General features: G+C 38.4%; 1 protein-coding gene and 1 long non-coding RNA gene across 2 annotated transcripts; both read right to left on the minus strand.

Moving 5' to 3' along the window:
* Positions 1–8,474: 8,474 nt before the first annotated feature.
* LOC110875502 (stemmadenine O-acetyltransferase) lies at positions 8,475–9,994 on the minus strand. The gene has a single exon (XM_022123698.2). It carries the CDS (start codon positions 9,984–9,986, stop codon positions 8,631–8,633), a length of 1,356 nt encoding a protein of 451 aa, XP_021979390.1. The 5' UTR covers positions 9,987–9,994; the 3' UTR covers positions 8,475–8,630.
* A 7,384-nt stretch (positions 9,995–17,378) lies between these two features.
* Positions 17,379–19,258, minus strand: LOC118482030. The gene is made up of 3 exons (XR_004866910.1): positions 19,125–19,258; positions 18,547–18,613; positions 17,379–17,593 (listed from the first exon to the last, which is right to left on the minus strand). It is a non-coding gene; the product is annotated as an uncharacterized LOC118482030 (long non-coding RNA).
* Between the last annotated feature and the right edge of the window lie 4,270 nt (positions 19,259–23,528).

The raw sequence follows: 23,528 nt of genomic DNA on the forward strand, positions 1-23,528 counted from the left end.
GGTGGCACTCCTAGTGCATCGAACATGTTGAAAATCGATTAAGTGTTAAAGCATAGTATCTCATGATCCGTAGAGTAATCCAATCGGATGGTAGTCCGATCGAACAGCAGTTCGTACAATATCAGACTTCAACGAATTGTTCTAGTGTGGGACCATGTGCTAGCCGATCGGCTGGCCTGGTCGATCGGCTGACTCATCCGATCGGCTGGTTGTCCGTTCGGACAGCAGTCAGATCGGTCAGCATTCTGACCTGATCAGCCTGTTCGTCTAACACTTGGCTGTTCTAATTGTTTGTCGTTATATCGAGATGTTTTTTACAACAAGTTGAACCATAGAACCCTCGTTCTTACTTATTCTCCTGATTGGACAGGAATCACCCAAATCCGGCCGGTGAACTGTTCGGAACGAAGTTTAACGTTTAACCCGAAATCGGTGAACCTCGTGGATAGAATCTGGATCTTGAGTCATGCAACCACCAAAATGATCTGGAAGTCGGCATAAGCTCCGTTTCTATCGGTTTTGAAGGCATTGAGTGTAAAAGAGTTGAAAGAAAGTTGGAAAACCATCTTTCAATCCTTTTCACCGTGTAAATGTTTAGATCTAGGAAAGATCCGTGTTTGTTTATGTGGAAATCGGTTAGATCCAAGTTATTCTTGGTGGATTGAGGCCAAAACATGAGGTTCTTCAAGAACACCATGATGACATCATCCTAGAACACTTGAATCTTGATGATTTCACGGTTAGAAATTAGGATTTGAAAGATAGAAAGGTGTAGGAGTGCGTATAGATCAAGAAAGTACAAGATTTAGGATGAAACCTTACCGGAATCGAGAGAAATCTGAGAAAAGAAGGGGAGCACGAGCTGGTCGGTCAGAGCTTTCCAAAAATGGTAAGTATGACAAGAACAGGGGGGTGTTTATAGGCTGCCAAAAGAGGAAAGGGCTGGCCGATCGGCCAAGCCTCCCGATCGGACAGCCTGTCCGATCGGACAGCAGTCCGATCGGCTGGGCTGTTCGATCGGCTAAGAGCCTGATCGTTCAGCTGCCTGATTCGAGCGGTCGGTGCGACGATTTTTGATATTTCGATTCCGATTACGATAGACGAGGATACGATGGAGTTACCTATTCAAATTACTTTTAATCCCAACCACTATATCTATATACAAGCATTCCTATCTCGCGCTGTCTTTTCGCCACCAATTATCATAATTCGTTTTCGATTAAGTTCGATTGAGTTTCGAGTTTCGATTCGATTGATCCACACATAACATAAAGTAATCACGCACAAGTAACACATAAGGCACACACACACGTATATTAACACCAAAATTCGCGTAATTCGAGTCTCGAGTTCGATGATGATTAGATTAGTTCGATTAACTTTATCGTATTGTTACTTCCTGCTATTCAATGGCATAAATCGGTTCGCATCGATAAATAAACTTCGATTAATTCGATTGTAATTAATTATTCCACATAATACAACTAACGTAAACACAAAATAGATTACATACAGTCAAAGAAGTCAAAACAGGGATTGGTCAAGGAGAGGCAGATTGTAATTAGCAATCTTTTCTCCCTTTGACTTCAATCTTGACTTTGACTTTGACTTTTGAAAACACGGGGTGTTACATCAAATCACACCAAATGCTTAAACTATTTATCACTTGCGAATGACCAATGTGCATAGTTATACGTAATGCTAGTTACATATGTGCTAGGACTTATACTCGCAACGTCCCACCATGACTAGTATAGTACTATTGCGCCCGACGGGGTCTAGTTTAGCAATCGCGATCGAAGCTCGAGGACTTAGCTGGTAGTATCAGTTTTGTGAGTATATATGTCGTGTATTACGTTTATGTATGTGGAAATTCGCAGCTTTTATCTATTACACTGTTACATATCAAACCTGTATACTCGCCAATACTTTTGTATTGACATTATTTTAACGTATGTTGCAGGTTTAGTCGCAGTCTACATCAAATCAAGCTAGGAGGTCTAGAAACTCACCTGAAATCTATTTGTATTGTTCGAGAGGACAAGAAATCTGTGATAACTTATGTGATTGTACTGATTGTTAGTATGGGATAACAAATGTAATAAATACTGCCGCAATATAGTTGTTATGGATTCTCTTTAGCAATCTGATTCGCCTAGTGTCGCGCCCTGATGATTCCGCCATCGGTTGGGGTGTGACAATGTTAAACTTTTTACGCTTTACGCTTTATGTTAACTTTTTAAACTTTTTACGTTTTACGTAAAACTTTTTACGCTTTACGTTTTGCATTAAACTTTTTACGTTTTACGTTAAACTTTTTACGTTTTACGTTAAAAAGTTTACGGTTTAACTTTTTTTTTTACAAAAACTTTTTTTACGCAAAATGAACGCACCCAGATATCACAAACTTGGTAGGTGTCTCAGACAGATTGTTATCATCATCGACTGGGGGAAAAATAAAAAACCAACAACATCAAAACAAAGTGTATCTCGAAAAAAAGGGGCTTGGTTCAGATTTTTCGATAATCAAAAGGCTGCAAAGTGGGGTTGCAGGTTCAAAAACCTACCCTCCACCATCCTTGCCGCGCCATTGTCATAAAAAATCTACGTTTTTTTTGCATCATCGCCCGCCCAATCCATCAACGACAAAACGAGATCTAGAGACCAACAAAATCAAAACAATGTCACCAACAAAATTAAAGAATCCCAAAAGTCAAACCAAATTTCACCTGGCAGTAGCAACAAAGAAATATAGAGATCAAAATGGCAGTAGCAACAAAATGACAGTAGCAACAAACCCAAAAGAAATAGCATTCACATCTTTACCAAAATCACCAAAATCACCTTCTATTCGTTCAAATCTTTACCAAAATCACCTTCTTACCCCCACAAAAACCAGACCCACCTTCTCTTCATTCAAATCTTTACCAAAATCACCCCCACAAAAAACCCTAATCCAAAAAAGATCAAGAACTCAAGAAAAGTAAAACCCATTTGAGATGTAGTGACCGCCGTCGGAAACACCCACCGCCCATCTACCACCATTGCCGTCACAGGTGTGGGTGACCCACCACCACCGCTTTCATCCACCGTCACCGACACACCACCGCAAAAAAAAAAAAACCACCGAGAGATGAAGATGGATCTAAGATATTTGAGGGTGGTTGTGGGTGGCGGAGAAGGGTGGGCATGAGGGGACGTTTGGCATCACAATCGCCGGAGAAACGAGGGGGCGCCGCCCTCACATGTGATAGGGGTGTGGTTGTGGGTTACCGGCCGGAGATCCGCCGTCACCGGTGATCAGGAACCCAGTGGTTTCAATTCTTGATTTTAAGAGGAGGTGAGAGCTTTTCTTAGTTGCTGGTAAAAAAGAGAGAGAGTTGAGAGATGATGGTGGTTATGATTTGATATTAGGAGAGAGGTGAGAGATGAGGGTATTAAAGACAGACAGAGAAAATAAATGGATTTGACATTTGGGGTAAAAGACTAAAATACCCTTTTAGTTGGCAAAGTTTGATTAGTGGAGAGTGGTTCTCACGGTTCTTACAGCTGGGAGTTGTTTTTATTTTAGCGGCTCCCTATATATATATATATATATATATATATGGGATGGTTCAAGTGAAAACTACTTTTATCGCGAAAACTCAAAAACTAATTAAAAAAGCCTAAAAAACACACAAATTTTTTTTTTCAATTTATTTTATTAAAATCGCTAGTTTTTTTATATAAAAAAAACTTTTTTTTGGAATTTTTTTTGTAGTGCACATGTGTAATAATTCACATGTGTAGTACACATACACATGTGTACTATTACACATGTGCACTACAAAAATTATTATTTTTTTTAAAAGTTTTTTTTTATATAATTTAAATAGCAAAAATTGGTATGCAAAAAAAAAATTGGTACGTTTTTTAGACTTTTTTTAGTTAGTTTTTAAGTTTTCACGATAAATAGTGGTTTTCATTTGAACATTTTCTAATATATATATGTGCCATATTAATAATTTTTTAAGGAATTGCAACACAAGTTGTGTGACACCATGGTGGAGACCGTGGACATGGTGGAGATCATATGGATCCAAATTGAATCCGTGCGACTTGCGAGTGTTGTATGAGCTTACTTGAAAAATTTCTCAAATCAGCACTAAGCAACTACCCCTTATTGGTTCCCTGTTATCCATGTAGTTAATATTATAACTAATGGTCTAGTTTATTTGTTTTGATGCATTGTAATTCTCTTGTTTTCCATGTAATAAAAGTGTGATTAAATTGATCAAGCCTTTTGTGTTTTGTTAGGTTCTTCAATAACAAATGGTATCGGAATAATATACGAGACTTAGGATCAAGAACAGAAGGTTTAATCGTTGTAACAAGAGAACCTGATTGAATCAAATGTGGGTTAAGGTCAAGATGGAAGGAAAAAGCTAGGTACTCGAAAATGATTCAAATCCAAAAACAGAAACAAAAGGAGAATTCAGAAGTAACAGAAAATCATGGTTGAGTTTCAAGGGTTTGACTTAGAAGGTCAAGACTTGTGGGAAGTCACTAATGGTTCTGAGACCCAAACACCAAGTGTAGATACGAACGGAGTGATGTATAAGTGGAACATTAGAGTAGGTCGAGCCATGTTTATTATCAAAACGAATGTGGAAGAGGAGATGCTATATCTCAAGTTGCCATTAAAGTTTTCGGGAGAATTAAATACTTGACTAAATCAGATTACAAATAATGGCATGACATCTTGACCTTCAACCTTGTAGTTTTACTTATAGTTTATTTAAAAATATTTTGTTGATCCTTATCCTTCTTATTATTATTTATTATAGATCTCTTAATTTTATTATATATTATATATATATATATATATATAGGGTAATGCTAGACAGAAAACCCTCAAATTCTTAGAAAACTCTGGAAACCCAAATCTCCCCCCATTTTTACCCAACCTCCCGACATTTTTTTTGAAAAAAAATTACACATGTAATATACATGTTTTAGAGTGTTTTGGGCCAAAAAAAAACAAAAAAGCGCCGAAGGGATTTTTTTTAAAAAAATAAACAAATTCAGTGCCTAACATGTGTTAGACAAAAATGCTGAAAGTTGCTGAATTTTTTTTTTTTTTAAATTATCCCTTCGGCGCTTTTTTGATTTTTTTGGCCCAAAACTCTTAAAAACATGTATATTACATGTGTTATTTTTTTCAAAAAAAAAAAAAATGTAGGGAGGTTGGGTTTTCTAGGGTTTTTTATATAGATAGGGTTTTCTATCTAGCCCTACCCTATATATATATATATAGAAAAAGTATATCGTACATTACGGCTTAACATAATTCACGTACAACAACGTGCGTGATTTGTTCTATAACATGCGTGATTAATGTTTTCAATATGCGTGATTATTGTGTTTCAACATGCGTGATTTTGGATTTTTGATTTATAACGTGCGTGATTTTAAAATGAACGTGCGTAATTACCTGTCGTACGTGATGTACGTTAAGCCGTAATGTACATTAACCTTCATATATATATATATATATATATATATATAGAGAGAGAGAGAGAGAGAGAGGAAGGTTAACGTACATTACGGCTTAACGTACATCACGTACGACAGATAATTACGGATGCTATAACTCAAAAATCCAAAATCACGCATGTCGAAAACAATAATCACACATATTGAAACATTAATCACGCATGTTATAGAACAAAATCACACACGTTGTCGTACGTGATGTACGTTAAGCCGTAATGTATTTTACACTTTCTATATGTATGTATATACAAATATATATAATATTAAAACTAGAAGAAAAGATTTATATATTTATTTAGATTTTCAATGTGATAAAGGTTTACAATTTTGCTCTATATTTAAGCCAAAAAAAAGTATACTCTTGGATCTCTTCCATTAGGTTTGTGTATGTTGTATGGACTCTCTTTAGGCCGGATGGTGTGGAGGGCGCCACCTCTATCACCTCACCTTCGGTGGCGCCACCCCTCCGCCACCATCCATACCATCAACTTTAAAGGGGGGCACCATGGTTCCAGCGCCACCATGGTAATGGTAACGAGGAGGAAGAAGGGTTCAGGTGGGGCAGACATGCATTTCAACCAATACAATCTTTTTTTTTTTAAATTTGTTTATAAGGGGGCTTTATCCCGCACCGTGCAAGTTAAGGGAAAGCGTTATAAAGCCCCCTGGCTGACGTGGATCCTACGTGTCGCTGACGTGTCTTGATAAAGCCCCTAAGGGCTCCATCCCACACCCTCGAACCTTAAGACATTATAGTTTCTGTTCAGCCATATCTTCCGCAGCCCAGCCAAAAAACCGCATACGACGCCTTTTTTTTTCTTCTTTTGTATCTTCAACTCTCCAATAAGCGTGAGTATATCCTAAACTGTGGAGCATTGATGCAAGTTGTCTATTCCCAGCTATAATCCAGTCATCCACACCATGCTGTTTTTGCTGCAAGGCACGAGACCAAGACGTGGTCTACCGCTTGGGAATGTAGCCGCAATGTTGACAATTAAAACTGGGCATTTTAAATCTTCATGGGCATACAAGACAAAGTTAGCAGGCATGACAGACCATATGTTGTACTGACCCTAAAGGACATCAGGAGGAGGTACTGAAACGCCTGTTCAAAAAACATATTTATGAACTTGCAAACCTTAAATTAAAACTGGAATTATAGTATGTCTTGATGAATTAGTCGTTGCTCTGTGTCGTACTAGATGAATCTTGCCGCACCTCTAAGGGAATTATGCCAACGTTGAATTGAAAAGTTAACTGTTGTTGGTCGGTTATTTGGTACCTAGGTTTTCATTTATTAGGTTGTATTGTTATCATCGTACGATTGCGCCAGTATAGTTTTAGGTTTCTTAATTTAGCCACTATGTTTTTGGTCTTTGATAAATGGACACAGATTAATCAGAGAGCTAGAAAGAATGAGCAGTCATGAAAGAGAAGGGATCCGTCGAGGCTCCGGAACTTATCCGGCCCATGCTACACGTCAAATAGATGGAGCATATCACTTCATCCGACGAACGGGTCAGATTGGGGTGGTTCTTCTTAGATCTAAGCTATCGAAAGATGGTGAAGGGTTTGAAGATAGCGGTTAGACGACAGAGATATGGAGACTGGATAGTTCAAGATGGAGCCGTCCATGGCCTCCGGCTGGCCGCCTTGCTACCGTCGCACATGCTGGATGGTGGTGGTCGTGTTATTGGGTTCTAATATGGTCAAGTCAATATGGTCACGACCTCCAACAACAGAGCTGAATCTTTGTGGTGGGCAATAGCGAACACAATGACAACTATCGACGATGGTTACACGGTTACAACGACACAAACCCTCGCTGCCATCTCCGGCAGCGTCGGCGTGGTTTCTTGGCGCAAGTTGCATCGTCGGCTAGGGTTCGAATATTTGTGCGCCTTCTGCTTGTTTACATTTCTAATATTAGTTAATTCTAACAAATACCATATCAAAAGTGGTTTCACAATCAGTCTTAGATTCAAAGTTGTGTTGTAATATCAGTTTTGCACTTGCTTTCATGGTTTGCTATGTATGAATTATAACATCACATACTTGGGACATACACATGATCAATGCTTGACTGACCTGTCATTCCATAGTGGTATTGTTTGAAGTATAAAATGTTCACTATCTACCTTTTCTGAAGCTAACTTAATGCTGCAAATAAAATCGGATACGAATGGGTCAACTGGATAAGCTTATATGTGAGATCTGCCGTGAAGCGCAAGGTTTATTACTGGTTTGAATAATTTTATAAATTTTAGAGGTTTGATTTGTTTTAAATATATAAAACTGAAAACACAGAAAAAATATATTTTTTCTTTTTTAAATGTTCCATTGCAAATGCGTAGGAAGTTACAAAACAAATAACTATATTTTTTTATTAACTTTTATTTAATGTCGTCAGAAATGCGTAGGAAATGAGTGTTAGAAATGCGCAGGAAAGGAGTGTTAGAAATGCGTCAGAAATGAGAGAGTCGGAAATCCGTTAAAAAGTAGTGTCATGCGTTGGAAACTTGTGTCAGAATTGCATAACAAAACTAAAAGTAATAATTATATTATTATTAATAATAGTCGTAATATTGCGTAGGAATTTTCGACACCAAAATTTGGTCGGAAATGCGTCGTAAGTTGCGTAGAAAATGCGTAACAAACTAGTTCCTACGAGGGGTTTTCCTATATATATATTTCGTAAAAAAATTGTCAGAAATCGCGATTTGTGACGAATTTGTGATCACACCACTTAGCCAAAAATTAATTTGTATTTGATCCGACCTCTATATGTGTATAATATATTGGTCCAATTTCTTTAAAAGTGCCTATCTAGCATCTATGTACTTAACGAGGGAAGCTAGCGAGGAACAAGTCAGATTTATTTTAGTAGAGACACAAAAATTTTTAAACGTTTTATCAATAACACAAAGAACCCATTAAAAATCCAATCATTAATTAACCCGTTGAACTTCTGTACATATTTAGTGTGTTTACTTTTAGTTCGGGACATCTGACATAGTACATGGTGAGTAAATGGTCTATTGGCTTACAACTTGCAACAATTTATTGGGCATCCATATATAATCTACACAATTGCTCTATGTGCAGAAAGCAAGCAGTTCAGGGTCCCTTTGAACAATGTCCATCTCTTGTTTTTCCAAACACACAATTGCTTCAATACCCTCCCTCTTTGGAGTATCCATAAGAAGAAAGCTATTCTTGCTTAGATTTCCAGGCAAAGTTGCTTTTATTGGGGCTCCCCACCCAAAATTAATCCCATATGTAGGATACCAACATATGCTTGAACAAATATAACCATTCTCAATTTTTGATTTACGCCCATCGGACTTATAATTCGATAAAAGACTAAAAAAATCTTCATGGTTTTTGAGACCTCGGATCCCCATCTTTAGCTTACTTAGTTCACCAATTAACAACTCCGGCTTCATTCCCCTTTCGGTCGTTGTTTGAACCACCAACCCTTTGACAAAATTTCCTATGCAGCTTACAGGCAAAGGCTCCATCATTTTGTCTCTTAAGTTAGCCATAACGAGAATGCTTGACGGCTTAAAAGAGCCCGGATTATTTTTGGTAGCTGCGGCCACTGCACATTTATACAGTAACCAAGTCAAAACATCTACTCTGGTAAGGCTGCTGAGGTTTTGTCCACCTCCCTCAGTCATGCTTGTGACTTTGAGCTTAAGCGCGTTCAACTTCGCGTTGGGGAATATGAAACTCCGTGTAGCACAATCTTTTGGTACCTCAGGTGAAAATTCGGGCATGTTAATGTTTGTGTGTTCGAAAGAAATAAATTCTGGTTCGATAAGAGCTTCACATTTCTCAATTTTCGAACAAACTTGATTCAGTTCAGCCCAATCGTTAAAGAAATTAATCATACTACAAGCATCTGCGATCTTGTGGGATAAGGACACTGCCACTGATAACCCTCCACATTCAAAATGGCTGGCTTTAACCATTAGTGGTGTCACAGTGTCAGTTTGAAGATCATGATCAGCTCTAGGGTTTGGGTGTCTCCATACTCTACCATATGGAAATAACTGATCAAGATCTTCATGCTGCGAGTTTTGGAGGAAGTGTGACAGCGTACTGTCGACTGATGCTTCAACAAATGCAGCTCCATGATCGTTGCAATCGACATAGGTTGGGGCGATTCTGGCATGCCTGCCCGCTAAAGGGTAATATTTTGTTAGTGTTTGAGATAAAGAGTTCTTGAGGTCAAGAATTTGATCATGGGGACTATGATAAGTGTCGATCTTCTTCGGATAGAATGTGATAAGCGGCATAAACGAACCTGGAACAAATTGATCAGCCGGCGAAAGATTGTAAGTTTTAAGGTGAGAAGGGGTGGGAAAAGAAGGTTTGATGATTTCTGTTGAGACAATTGTGTGAAGCTTTCTTCTACCAAATCTTATTAGACTTCTTATCATCGTCATGTTCAAGTTAAATGAAAGCTGGTTATTTTGTGACATTATCGTGGTACAACTTGTTATCATATATAGCTATTATTTTTTTGATGTTGAAACTTAGTCAATGCAGCCGCTCACGTATAGATTCCTTTTGGGCCAAATAATACCTTTTTTTTTATTTAAAACAGATTATTATTATTATTATTTATCATCATTAATACAAAGTTCCATATATAAACAACAAGTTTTCAATAGCAAATTACCACGATGACATATATGGATGTTTCATTCATAAACGTATATTAATACTATGAATTGCAAAACAAATATATTGTCGAGCAAAATATAACACACTGCAAAAATATATAACGCAATGTTTAGGAAAAAAACAGAATGGCGCAAATATAGAAAATACATAATGCTAAATAAAAAGAAACAATGATCTAAACAAAAATTCTAAAATTTACAAGCTAAACATCCAAAAGCAAAAACGTAAAATCTCATGTCGTAAATTTTGATGAGATGATTCCAATGTCGCTTGAGTGATTTCAATCGCAATTCGTTTGATACCCTTATTATCACTTTCTATTTTTAGAAGATCATATATGTAGATGATCCTACAAGAAATTAACCTTATAGAGACGAAATTTTTAGGGTCTGTATGGAGGACATGTCGTCTCTATAGGTCTTTTTTCTTATAGAGACGACATGTCGTCTCTATAATATTTGTCTCTATAGCCCCGTCCCTATAAGTCACAAAACTCGTCCCTATAAGTGTCGTCGCTATAGATGCAATTGTAGAGAGGACATATCCTCTCTACAAGTCTATGATAAAAAATAATTAAAAAATAAATTTATATTTACTGAATAAAAAAAAACATTTTCTTAAAATATTTTTAAGCCATTTAGAGACGACATTTCATCTCTAGAAACTTTTTTTAAAAAAATAAAAAAAAACATTTAAACCCAATAGAGACGACATGTCGTCTCTATAGGATTTAAAAAAAAAACATTTTCACCTATAGAGACGACTTTCAAAATTAAAAAGAAAAACATTTTCACCTATAGAGACGACTTTCAAAATAAAAAAAAAAACATTTTCACCTATAGAGACAGCATGTCGTCTCTATAGTCTCTATAAGTTCTTTTTTTATGAAATAAAAAAAAACATTTAAACCCTATAGAGACGACATGTCTTCTCTATAAGATTTCCTTTTAAAAAACATTTTCACCTATAGAGACTTTACTTTCAAAAATTAAAATAAAAAAACATTTTCACCTATAAAGACAGCATGTCGTCTCTATAGGTCCTATAAAATTTAAAAAAAATTGTTTTCCAGGTTTTTAAACCAAAAAATTCCAACAATCAAATAGATTCAAACCTCTTAAACATGTTAAACAGAATGATAAATCCAAATATCAGGCCGGTATAATATATTATAAAATTTGTATACCCAAAAGGATTAAAAGATTGGAGCACACCTCAACACCAACGAAAGAGTATATTGTGTGATTCAGTTTCCAGTGACCGAGTTCATGAGCAATCACAGCAACAATTTCTTCCTCATTTGTGCACTGCATATATCATACCATGTTAACCAAAAAAAAAAAATAACGGATTTATGACAAAGTATTTGAAGCAGAAAATATAGATTGATCTAAAGTTTATGCAACAACATACACGGATACACTATCATACAAAGACAAGTTTGTAGCAGAAACATAGAAAAATCAAATTAACCAAATACAAAAAAAAATGTTTTAACCCAGTGTTGTTACTAGTGCGTTATTTGTTAGCTCCTATGACTTTTCCATGAACCAAATTTTATCAAATAATAATAAAGTACATAAGAAACTTACCTGTTGAATCAAAGTATCGAAAAGAATAATACATTTGTTTTTAGAGAACCCAAACAAGTATGCCTGTAAGGCAAAAAAAAAAAAAAAAAAGGTTATGTCAAATATTGTCAATGCAATCCAATAGATATAACAAATATTTTTTTCATGCTATTTCATGATAGCTTGATAATATATTCTAGAGGTGACCTTTGTTAAAAGAATTGCAATTACGGCCCAAATATAGAAATAAACAAAACAGAGGATAACTTTTGAAGCATACAATCTCGATATTATTATCCTTCTTCAAAGCTAAATGTTAATTAGGAGGCAAGAATATTTATTGCAAATCTGTAATAAATAAAAAATTCTCACATTGCTATGGCTTGACCTTGTAGAGCCATCAACAACCACTACAAGAAAACGGGGCAATAGGGGCGACAGATGTCCTGCTAAAGACCCCTTATGTCGCCGCTATTGGTAATAGCAGCGACATGTTGCCGCTAAAGGGTCGCCGCTAAAGGTTGGTCGTTATTGCCCCACATGTCGCCGCTATTGGTACCGGTTGCTGCTAAAGGGTTAACTCAATAGCGGCGAGAGATGATGCTGCTAATATATCGTCGCTAATGATCTACCTCAATAGCGACGACTTTTATCGCCCCTAAAAGTGTTATTTTTTGTTTTTTTTATTTTCCAGTTTTTTCATATTTAAACCTGCCAATTTTGGGTTCACGACACACAAAAACTAAATAAACATAATCTACATAAGTATCCAACTCATCATTAATTTTTCAAAATCCTTTTTTATACTCGTTGTATGGGGGTGGGGGTGTTATGTATGCGAATGTCTGTTTATTATATGCTACTCAACTGACTATCAAGGTTCATGATGAGACGCTATACTGACCTTTACATACGAGCAACATGGATGGAAATTTTGCCATTGTTATTCAGGAGCTGGGATATACGGATTGCCACAACTTCATCAGTGTCTCCAGACGTCATGACATGGTATTTAATATGAAGGCCTGTAAAATAAAGTTGCTTGGGTTGGTTGATGTGTGTAACTTTTGTTGTTCAATAAATGCAGGTGTATGATAGGCATTTGAAAACTATACTGAACACCGGGTTACTATAAGAGATTTGAAGGGTATTTTACCATCATTATCTTGTAGATTTGTGTTGATAGCGACTGAATTGTAAGTCACCGTAGCTTTCGGTTGCCAATCATTGGACTTCCACACCCATGACTACACCCATGACTTGAGATTGAACAGGTCCCGCGATCTGCACAAAAAAATTGATCAAAGTTACAATGATTTATACGACTGCAGCATGAATTATCATAAATTTAGAGAAATGTTAGCCCATAAAGTGAGAAGCTCGTGACGGGTATGACTAGGTTTGAAATCTTGCCATTTTTCATCCGGCTAGTTAACTCCATCCATTTTTCTCTGTTAATTCAGGGGTATTTCCTGTTGAAATATGATTCAAACCCCAGTTATCTTGCACGTGTGGAATTGTTTTGGTCATCCGAAGTTCAAGGCTTATCCTCAAGTTGTTTGTTTACGTTACTGGTCTTTTGAATAAGTTGTGAGATCCACAATTTTAGGTTTTCAGTTTTTTACCTTTGTATTGCTGCCCTTATATTTCAGCCTCTTTGCTTGTTTTTTGTATTCACAATTGCACAATAAAAAAGCCTTGAGTTTGATCAACGAGTGTTTTATCTTCGTGAGTTATAAGTTTTGATATCAACAGTGGTATCAGAGCTTGTGTATGATCCAAGTTCTTCGATTCTTGTTATTTCTCTCGTTCAATGGCAGATCAAACAAGTAACTTGCCCACTGCCCCTACTCCGATTCCTGTCTTTAAGGGAGAAGGGTATGAGCATTGGAGCATACGGATGGAAACCATTTTAAAGTCAACAGATCTCTGGGATCTGGTGGAACAAGGAGTCAACAATGCGGAAACTGATGCAACCAAACTTAAGAATGCCAAGAAAAGAGATGCTCATGCTATGGCCATTATTCAACAGGCTGTTCATGATCATTTGTTTTCTTGAATTGCTGCTGCTGAATCATCAAAAGAGAGTTGGATATTCTGAAGATGGAGTATCAAGGAGATACCCAAGTGAAAGCGGTAAAATTGCAAGGATTGAGAAGAGATTTCGAGAATCTCTCTATGAAAGATAATGAGACAGTCGGAGAATACTTCTCTCGGGTTATGGGAAATGTGAGTCAGAAGAGAGCTTATGGGGAGATCATTACTGATCAAACCATTGTTGAGAAGATACTTCGAAGTTTATCTCCGAAGTTTGATCACATTGTTCCATCCATTGAAGTATCACTAGATCTGTCTAAACTCACCCCTGTGAAGCTGATGGGTTCCTTGCAATCACAAGAAGAAAGGATAAATAGCAGATCCCATGAGAAAACAGAAAAGTTTGAAGAACATGCCCTGCAGGTTATGCAAGAAGGAAACCGGTCTTCAAATGCACGTGACAGAGGACGTGGAGGTTACAGAGGCCGGGGCAGAGGAAGAGCATTTGATAGAAGCAAGGTACCTCAATGTTATACATGCAAAAAGTATGGTCATTTGTCCAAGGATTGTTGGTATAATGAAGATGCTCAGGTCAATATAGCTGTTGAACCAGTGGAACCGAAAGAAAACAATAACAATAGTGAGGATCAATACTTGTTTATGGCTGTTATACCTGAACAAGAAGCCAACAATCTGTGGTTTCTTGATTCAGGATGTTCCAATCATATGACTGGCTCCAAGGTTAGTTTCGTTGAACTTGATGAAACCTTTAAGATGCATGTTCAATTGGGAAATAAAAAGACACTTGTAGTTGAAGGAAAAGGTGTTATACGAATTTATACTGGCCCAAACTCATACAAATTGCTTAGTGATGTGTATTATGCTCCAACTTTGGAGTATAATCTGCTGAGTGTGGGACAGCTGATGAGGAAATGTTATTCTCTATTGTTTGAGGGTAGTAACTGCACCATTAAGAATCAAGGAACTGAGCTGATGAAGATTCATGTTGCTACTAACAACATGTTTGTTGTGGATGCTTCAAAGGCTGAATCCAGCACTCCCAAAAAGCCATCGCTGCTTCAAGTATGGCACAAGAGATATGGTCACTTAAATTGGGACAGTTTAAAGTTGTTGCATGAGAAAGCTATGGTTTCTGGTTTACCTCAAATCAAAGGCACAGCATCTGTGAAGGGTGCATCCTCGGCAAGCAAATCAGGCTACCTTTCAAGTCCACATCCTGGAGAGCTACAAAGAAATTGGAGTTGGTGCATGCTGATCTATGTGGTCCGATGCAGGTACCCAGTCTTGGTCACAACCTTTATTATTTCCTCTTGATAGATGATGTATCTAGGATGTGCTGGGTTTACTTTCTAGCAAAGAAGTCTGATGCATTTGAAAGGTTTAAAGTGTTTAAAGCCCTGGTTGAAAAGCAAAGTGAGTGTAGCCTGAAGGTTTTGAGAACAGACAGAGGTGGAGAATTTTGTAGCAATGAATTTAATTCCTTTTGTGAAACAAATGGCATTAGAAGGGAGCTCAGTGAACCACATACACCTCAACACAATGGTGTGGTGGAGAGAAAAAATAGAACTATTATGGGCATGGCCAGAAGCATGTTAAAAGAGAGGAACTTGCCGAATCACTTCTGGGCAGAAGCTGTTGCTACGGCAGTTTATGCTATTAATAGAGCCCCAACCTCAGCTGTTCAAGATAAGACTCCTCATCAATTATGGTTTGATGTTAAACCAGATGTAACTAATATGAAGATCTTTGGATGTATTGCATATGGTCACAAGTATGTTCAGGGGAGGAGAAAGCTTGATGATAGATCAAACAAAATGATCTTCATTGGTTATTCTTCCAATGGTACCGGATACAGACTCTATAATCCTGTTACCAAAAAGATTGAAACCAGGAGTTTTAATGACACAACGATCTTGGAAGATAACTCATGGGACTGGAAGGAGCTGCATAAGTCAGATAAACAAGTGTATGCAAGGATATATTCGGACCCATTTCCTGAAGAGTATGCTGAGAGCACATCAGTTGATAGCACTGTTGTTACTGAACCTTCTATTTCAGAAGGTGCAGAAACTTCAAGTGTTACAACTCCTCAAGGCAGTACTCAGCGGTCTCATACAGTTGACAGCTCAGGTTCTAGCTCATCAGCTCCTCTGAGAGTTAGATCCATGGCTGATCTTTATGCTACTACACAAGAAGTGAATGAGGATCACTTGAACTGCCAGTTTGCACTTAACATTGCTGACCCTATGAATTATTCGGAGGCTGCTAAAAAGAAAGAGTGGCAGGAGGCCATGCAAGTTAAATTGGAAGCCATCACTAAAAATCAGACTTGGATGTTGGTGGATCTGCCAGATGGAAGGAATGTTGTGGGTTTAAAGTGGCTGTACAAAACTAAAGTGGGTCCTAATGGGAAGATAATCAAGCACAAAGCTAGATTAGTTGCTAAGGGTTACTCGCAAAAATATGGGATTGACTATGAAGAAACATTTGCTCCGGTGGCTAGATTTGAAACCATCAGAATTGTTATTGCGGTTGCAGCACTTAAAGGATGGTTATTGCATCAATTGGATGTGAAGTCAACCTTTTTGAATGGTGAACTTGATGAAGAAATTTATGTTGAACAGCCAGAAGGCTTTGAGGTGAAAGGGCAGCAAGACAAAGTGTATATATTGCACAAAGCTCTCTATGGATTAAAGCAAGCACCCAGATCATGGTATTCTAAAATTGACGGGTATTTCAGCGAGAATGGATATGTTAAAAGTCTGAATGAGCCGACTCTTTATGTGAAGAAGTGTTCAACTGATGTTATATATGTGTGTTTATACGTAGATGACATTATTTGTACCAGTTCTAGTGAAGTGCTGATTGAAGAGTTTAAGTCTGGTATGAAGCAGGCATTTGAAATGACTGATTTGGGGCAGCTCAGATACTTTCTTGGATTGGAAGTGAGTCAAACTCAGGATGGTGTGTTTATTTCACAAGGAAAATATGCTCAGAGTTTATTGGTCAAGTTTGGTATGAAAGACTGCAACAGTGAAGATGTTCCTATGAGTCCTTATGACAGATATCAAGCAGATGATGGTGAAGACAAGGTTGATGAGACAAAATATCGAAGCTTAGTTGGAGGCTTAATCTATCTTACTCACATACGGCCAGACCTTGCTTATGCAGTGGGGGTGTTATCTAGATTCATGCAGTCTCCGTCCAAAATTCATGCTGGTGCAGCAAAGAAAATCCTAAGATATGTTGCGTCTACGTCTGAGTATGGTATTTGGTACAAGAAAAATGATAAACTCAAACTTGTTGGATATTCAGACAGTGATTGGGCAGCTTGTATTGATGATAGAAAAAGTGTTGGTGCCTATGTGTTTGCTGTTGGTAGTGGAGCTGTTTCATGGAGTTCAAAGAAACAAAATGTAACACCCTTAATAATTTAACATAATTTAACTAAATATTTCATGAAACTTTATAAAATCAGAGTTTACAAAAACCTTTCGAGTTTAATTCCATACATACTTGTGATGATACCAACCACATCCAAGATATTGCATAACTAGATAAAAGTAACCCCTATTAGTATACTAATCACTAGTTCGAGGGATTTAAAACATAGTCAACAAAAGAAAATACGACATGTTTAAAGTTTAGACAAAATTAAGTTTAGTGCGGAAGCTTCGATTTATGTGTTCGGTTCTTGACATGCACTTGATCGCCATCCGGGAGGACCTCATTCATACCTGAAGTCAAACACTAAAAACATTAGTTTAGACTTTAATAAGTTACACATAAACAATCCCCGACATCAAAAATTAACAAACAAAACATAATTTTTCTGGGTTCCACCGTAACTTACGGTGTCACCATAAGTTAAGGTGAAGCTGGGATGTTTTTGGTTCTGCCGTAACTCAGGAGGATCTCACCGTAACAGTTTGAGCTCCACCGTAAATTACGGTGGGACCGTAATTTACGGTGGGCTCTGCACATTTACCCTTTAACTATTTTTCAACTTTACAAGTTCATATCTTTTCACTCGCTTGTCTGTTTTAGCCGATTCTTTTTAATATGAGTCCGTAATGAAATTACGGACTCAACCATGTAATTTTTATGTCGTGGAAACCAAGATTCCGACAATCGGTTCACAATTTCCTTGTCTCAATTATCCAACCCATTAGTGAAGATGCATAGCACCTCATCCCCATTCTTAAAACCTTTTTGACGTAATTACCCAAATTCCCGGGCTCATCTATTTGATGTATTTGTGCCATTCCATGGCTTTGCATTCCCGTAGGACTATTTACTTGTTTCTTCGGAATTCAAGCATTCCGTTTCAAACGACACTTTCATAGAGCTTCTATTGTTTGACCCGATATCCCGGGTTCTTAGTCTTAAAATTTATATAACCAATTTAATAACGTGGTACAATCCACCACTTAACGAAATATGAGACTTTCAAGTCCCTATTCTCATAATTCTTTTATAAAAGCATCTTTTGACCCGTTTGGCTAATTAGTGAAAACTATCACTTTGTTGACATGCCAAACTAATTTCTAAGTCCTTATTTTGACCCGTTTGATGGTCGAGTGTACTTCGTCACTTAAAGGACGCATCAAACGCATCCTTTACACTACAACATCAATTACATATCAAACCAAAGCATTTAAGCATAAGTTAACGGGACTAAGTCACGTACCTTCAAAGCACACCTTTTCCGCGGGTATCACCTCCGGCGTGTCCACTTGACGTCCCGGATTCCTTGCCTAAAGAGTCCAATTCATAAAAAAATTAGAACTCTTTTTCATAAGCTTTAACGCATTCATTCATTACATATGTAAATCTGCGTTTTTAGCAATCTTTAACATTTTAATCCTCATTTAGGCGTTTTATCAAACACCTTGCGGGTCAGATTTTTACATGATCTAAACCAAGTTCATAACTTGAATTTATCACTCAATTTAACTTCAATTAGACATTATACACATATTTTAACATCAACAATTTCAGAGATTATCTCACAATTTCAATTTTCACTAGAACAAGAGTCTTAATCCTAGTATTTATCAAGTTCTACTAACTTACTAATCACCCATTATAGTGATTTTGATTTCTACAACTAATATGCAAGATTTTTAACAAGAATCATCTAGGGTTTGTCCCTAGACTTCACATTACTTCCAATTTCATGTTTTACAACACATAATCAAGCTCAACCTTCGATTTCAATCTCATGTAAGAATTTAATTTGTATCAAAATAACCTAATTTGACATACCTTATGACCTTCTTGACGAGGAGATCACAATTCTATGTTCAGATTTTGATTACAACATGATTTGAGCCTTCAATTTAGAGTTTTTGTTGATGTTAGGGTTTTGGAGGTGTGGGTGTCGCCCCTCTCTGTTGTTGATCGACCAGAACCTCAGTTTTGAGGTGTTTGGTTTGATTTCTTACTACTTTAGTAATTAGAGTTTCTATTTTAACAATTTTAGTCCCTCCACTCTTATCTAGTTTATATTTTTGGCCTTTTAACTCATTCAAATGTTACTACAAGATTCTTAACTAACTAGGTTATTTATCCTAGTTAGTTTATTCTTGTTTATTATGTATTTTATAATTCTAGTATATAGTTTTAAAATTTCGGGATGTTAGAAGTCCACCCCCCTTAAAGAGGGTTTCGTCCCCGAAACCAAATTACGTACCGAATAGCGTAGGGTAGAGCCGTTGCATTTCTTCTTCGGACTCCCACGTAGTATCCGCACCCTTCCGGTGTTCCCATTTAACCTTCACTTGGTTGATCCTTTTGTTTCTCAAACTTTTCACTTTACGATCTAGGATTGCAATTGGCCTTACCGCGTAGTTAAGGTTGTTACCCACCTCGATATCGTTGTAGTGGACACGAGCAGTTTCGTCCGCTAAACATTTACGAAGATGTGACACGTGGAATGTGCTGTGTACCCCACTCAACTCTTCAGGTAGCTCGAGACGGTATGCTACCTTTCCAACCCGTTCCACAATTTCGAATGGCCCGATAAATCTTGGGCTCAACTTTCCTCTTTTTCTAAATCGAATTATCCCCTTCCACGGCGATACTTTCAACATTACCTTATCGCCCACCTGAAATTCTATTGGCCTCATTCGTTTATCCGCATAGGATTTTTGTCGATCCTGAGCTGCTTTTAAGTGTGTGCGGATCAAGTCGATCTTACAATTTGTAGCTCGGATTATATCAATCTGAGCTAACCCCCGTGGGCCAACTTCTCCCCAACAAACCGGGGTTCAGCACTTTCTACCATATAACATCTCGTATGGAGCCATTTTAATACTCGCGTGATAACTGTTGTTATATGAGAATTCGACTAAGGGTAAATGGACATCCCAACTGCCCCCAAAGTCGATAATGCAAGCGCGCAACATATCTTCCAACGTTTGGATTGTTCTCTCACTTTGCCCATCCATTTGGGGATGGTAAGCAGTGCTAATAAACAGCTTGGTTCCCATTTGCTCTTGGAAACCACGCCAGAAATCAGACGTAAACCGGGTATCTCTGTCAGACACTATGGATATTGGTACTCCGTGACGCGTCACAATCTCATTGGTATACACTTCGGACATCTTTTCTGATGTATAAGTCTCCCGAATCGGAATGAAATGTGCACTTTTTGTCAATCGATCCACAACTACCCATATGGCGTCAAAACCACGGCTGGTTTTTGGAAGTTTAGTCAGCAGGTCCATCGTAATTTGTTCCCACTTCCAAACTGGAATGTCTAATGGTTGCAGCTTACCGTATGGTTTTTGATGCTCTGCCTCGACTTGTAAACAAGTCAAACACTTCTCCACGTACTTCACGATATCTCTTTTCATTCCGGGCCACCAATAATTTTGTTTTAAATCATTATACATCTTGGTCGCCCCCGGATGTATCGAATAACGAGATTTATGGGCTTCGTCAAGTAAAAGTGCTTTGGCTCCACATGTATTGGGAACCCAGATCCTCCCAAATCGAGTTTTTAATCCTTGGTTGCCGTCCTCCAAGTCTTTTAACTGCCCTACTATTCTTTCCTTTTTCACATTCTCTTCTTTTATTGCTTCACTTTGAGATTTTCGAATTTGGTCGAGCAATCCCGATGTCACAATTAGTTGCATCGATCGGACTCAGATAGGCGCATAATCCGTCTTTCGGCTTAACGCGTCCGCTACTACGTTAGCCTTCCCGGGATGGTAATGTATGTCACAATCAAAATCTTTGACCGTCTCCAACCACCGCCTTTGCCTCATATTTAATTCCTTCTGATCGAAGAAATACTTTAGGCTTTTGTGGTCGGTAAAAATAGTGAACCTTACCCCGTACAGATAATGCCTCCATATTTTCAAGGCGAACACCACCGCCGCTAGCTCGAGGTCATGAGTAGGATATCTCTTTTCGTGAGTTTTCAACTGCCTTGAGGCATAGGCTATAACCTTGCCTCGTTGCATCAGAACGCAACCAAGCCCCGAATGCGAGGCATCCGAGTAAACTATCATATCATCCTTTCCATCCGGTAATGACAATACCAGTGCTTGTGTCAATTTTTTCTTAAGCGTTTGGAACGCCTTTTCTTGGTCCTCGCCCCACATAAATTTCTCCTCCTTGCGGGTTAGTTTGGTCAGTGGCATGGCAATTTTGGAGAAATCTTGTATGAACCTCCGATAATAACCCGCAAGCCCCAAAAAGCTTCTGATTTCCGAAGGATTCCTCGGTGGATTCCATTTCGCCACGGCTTCTATTTTTGACGGGTCTACTAATATCCCGTTTGCATTGATGACGTGCCCGAGGAATTGCACCTCTCGCAACCAGAAGGCACATTTTGAAAATTTTGCATACAACTTTTCTTTTCTGAGCGTCTCCAAGACTTCGTACAAATGTCTTGCATGTTCCGCTTCGTCCTTTGAGTATATTAAGATGTCGTCAATAAACACTATTACCGACTTATCTAACATGGACTTGCAGACTCGGTTCATGAGGTCCATGAAGGCCGCGGGCGCATTTGTTAACCCAAAGGACATCACCAGGAATTCGTAGTGTCCGTATCGCGTACGGAAAGCCGTCTTCGGTATATCTTCCTCCTTGACTCTCAACTGGTGGTACCCCGATCTAAGGTCGATTTTGGAGAACCATTTAGCACCTTGTAATTGATCGAATAAATCGTCAATCCTTGGAAGTGGATATCGATTTTTCACCGTGAGTTTGTTCAACTCGCGGTAATCGATGCACATACGCATACTCCCATCCTTTTTCTTAACAAACAACACCGGCGCGCCCCACGATGACACGCTCGGGCGAATAAAGCCTTTGTCGAGGAGATCTTGAATTTGAGACATTAACTCTTGCAATTCAGAGGGTGCGAGCCGATACGGTGCCTTGGCCACGGGTTTTGCGCCCGGAATCAATTCGACCCCGAACTCTATCTCCCGTTCCGGCGGTATTCCCGGTAGGTCTTCCGGGAACACATCGGCGTATTCGCGCACTACCGGCACGTCTTCAATCCTTAACGATCCTTTGTTTGGTTCATTCGCGTATATCATGAATGCTCTACATCCGTGCTTCATGAGCTTGTAAGCTTTTATCATCGAGCACATAACCGGTTTTCCTTCCTTCTCACCACGTATAATAATCGATTTCCCACTTGGAGATTTTAGTTTTATTTCCTTGCGGAAACACATGACTTTCGCATTATGTCGGGATAGCCAATCCATTCCGACCACTACTTGGAACTCTCCCATGGACATAGGAATTAAATCTATCGGGTATTCCTCATCATCTATGCTTATCTTACAATCTCGACATATATCACATACAAGGAAACTTTTGTTGTCACCTATTTCTACCTCTAAAGGCATAGGTAATTTTGTTAGTACAAAGGAAGGATGTCGAATAAGTCCATGTGAAATAAAGGACTTATTCGCACCCGTGTCAAATAGCACATGAGCAGGAATTGAATTTATGGCAAATATACCTGAGACCACATCGGGCTCCGTTTTCGCCTCCACTGCCGTTAGCTGGAAAGATCTAGCTTTTGCTTTTGGTGCTTCAGTGTGCGCACCCTTGTCTTCCTTCTTTCCGGACAATTCCGGACACTCGGATTTCTTGTGACCCGGCTGATAGCATTTGTAGCATACCGAAACTTTCCCCGGGCACAATACAGCCGTGTGCCCTGTCTTCCCGCATATAGGACACGGCTTGTCCTTAAACCGGCACTCTCCCTTGTGCCCTTTCCCACATACCTTACAGCTTGGCGAGTTGCTTTTTCCTTCTTGCTTCTTTGATGAGTCGGTTACGCGTGCCTTTTTAGTAGGACTTGGATTAACCACTTGCGCCCTTCTTTCACCCCTCTCAACTTGTTTCTTCAACTCTATCTCTCTTTCCCGAGCGGCGTTGATGATTTCGGTGAGGGTTTCGTATTTTGAGGGAGTCATGAACTCCCGATACTCCGCGCTTAGCATATTATAATAATAATACACTTTCTGCTCTTCGGTCGTCACCAATTCATCACAAAACCTTAATTTGTCAAGAAAAGTTCCCGTGATTTTATCAATGGACTCGCCCTTCTGCCTATGCCGGATAAATTCCTCTTTGATTCGATTTATAACCGCCTTGGGACTGTGATGTTTAAGGAAGGGTACCTTAAACTCATCC

Source organism: Helianthus annuus, chromosome 9, assembly GCF_002127325.2.
Source record: "Helianthus annuus cultivar XRQ/B chromosome 9, HanXRQr2.0-SUNRISE, whole genome shotgun sequence".
Taxonomy (NCBI): domain Eukaryota; kingdom Viridiplantae; phylum Streptophyta; class Magnoliopsida; order Asterales; family Asteraceae; genus Helianthus; species Helianthus annuus.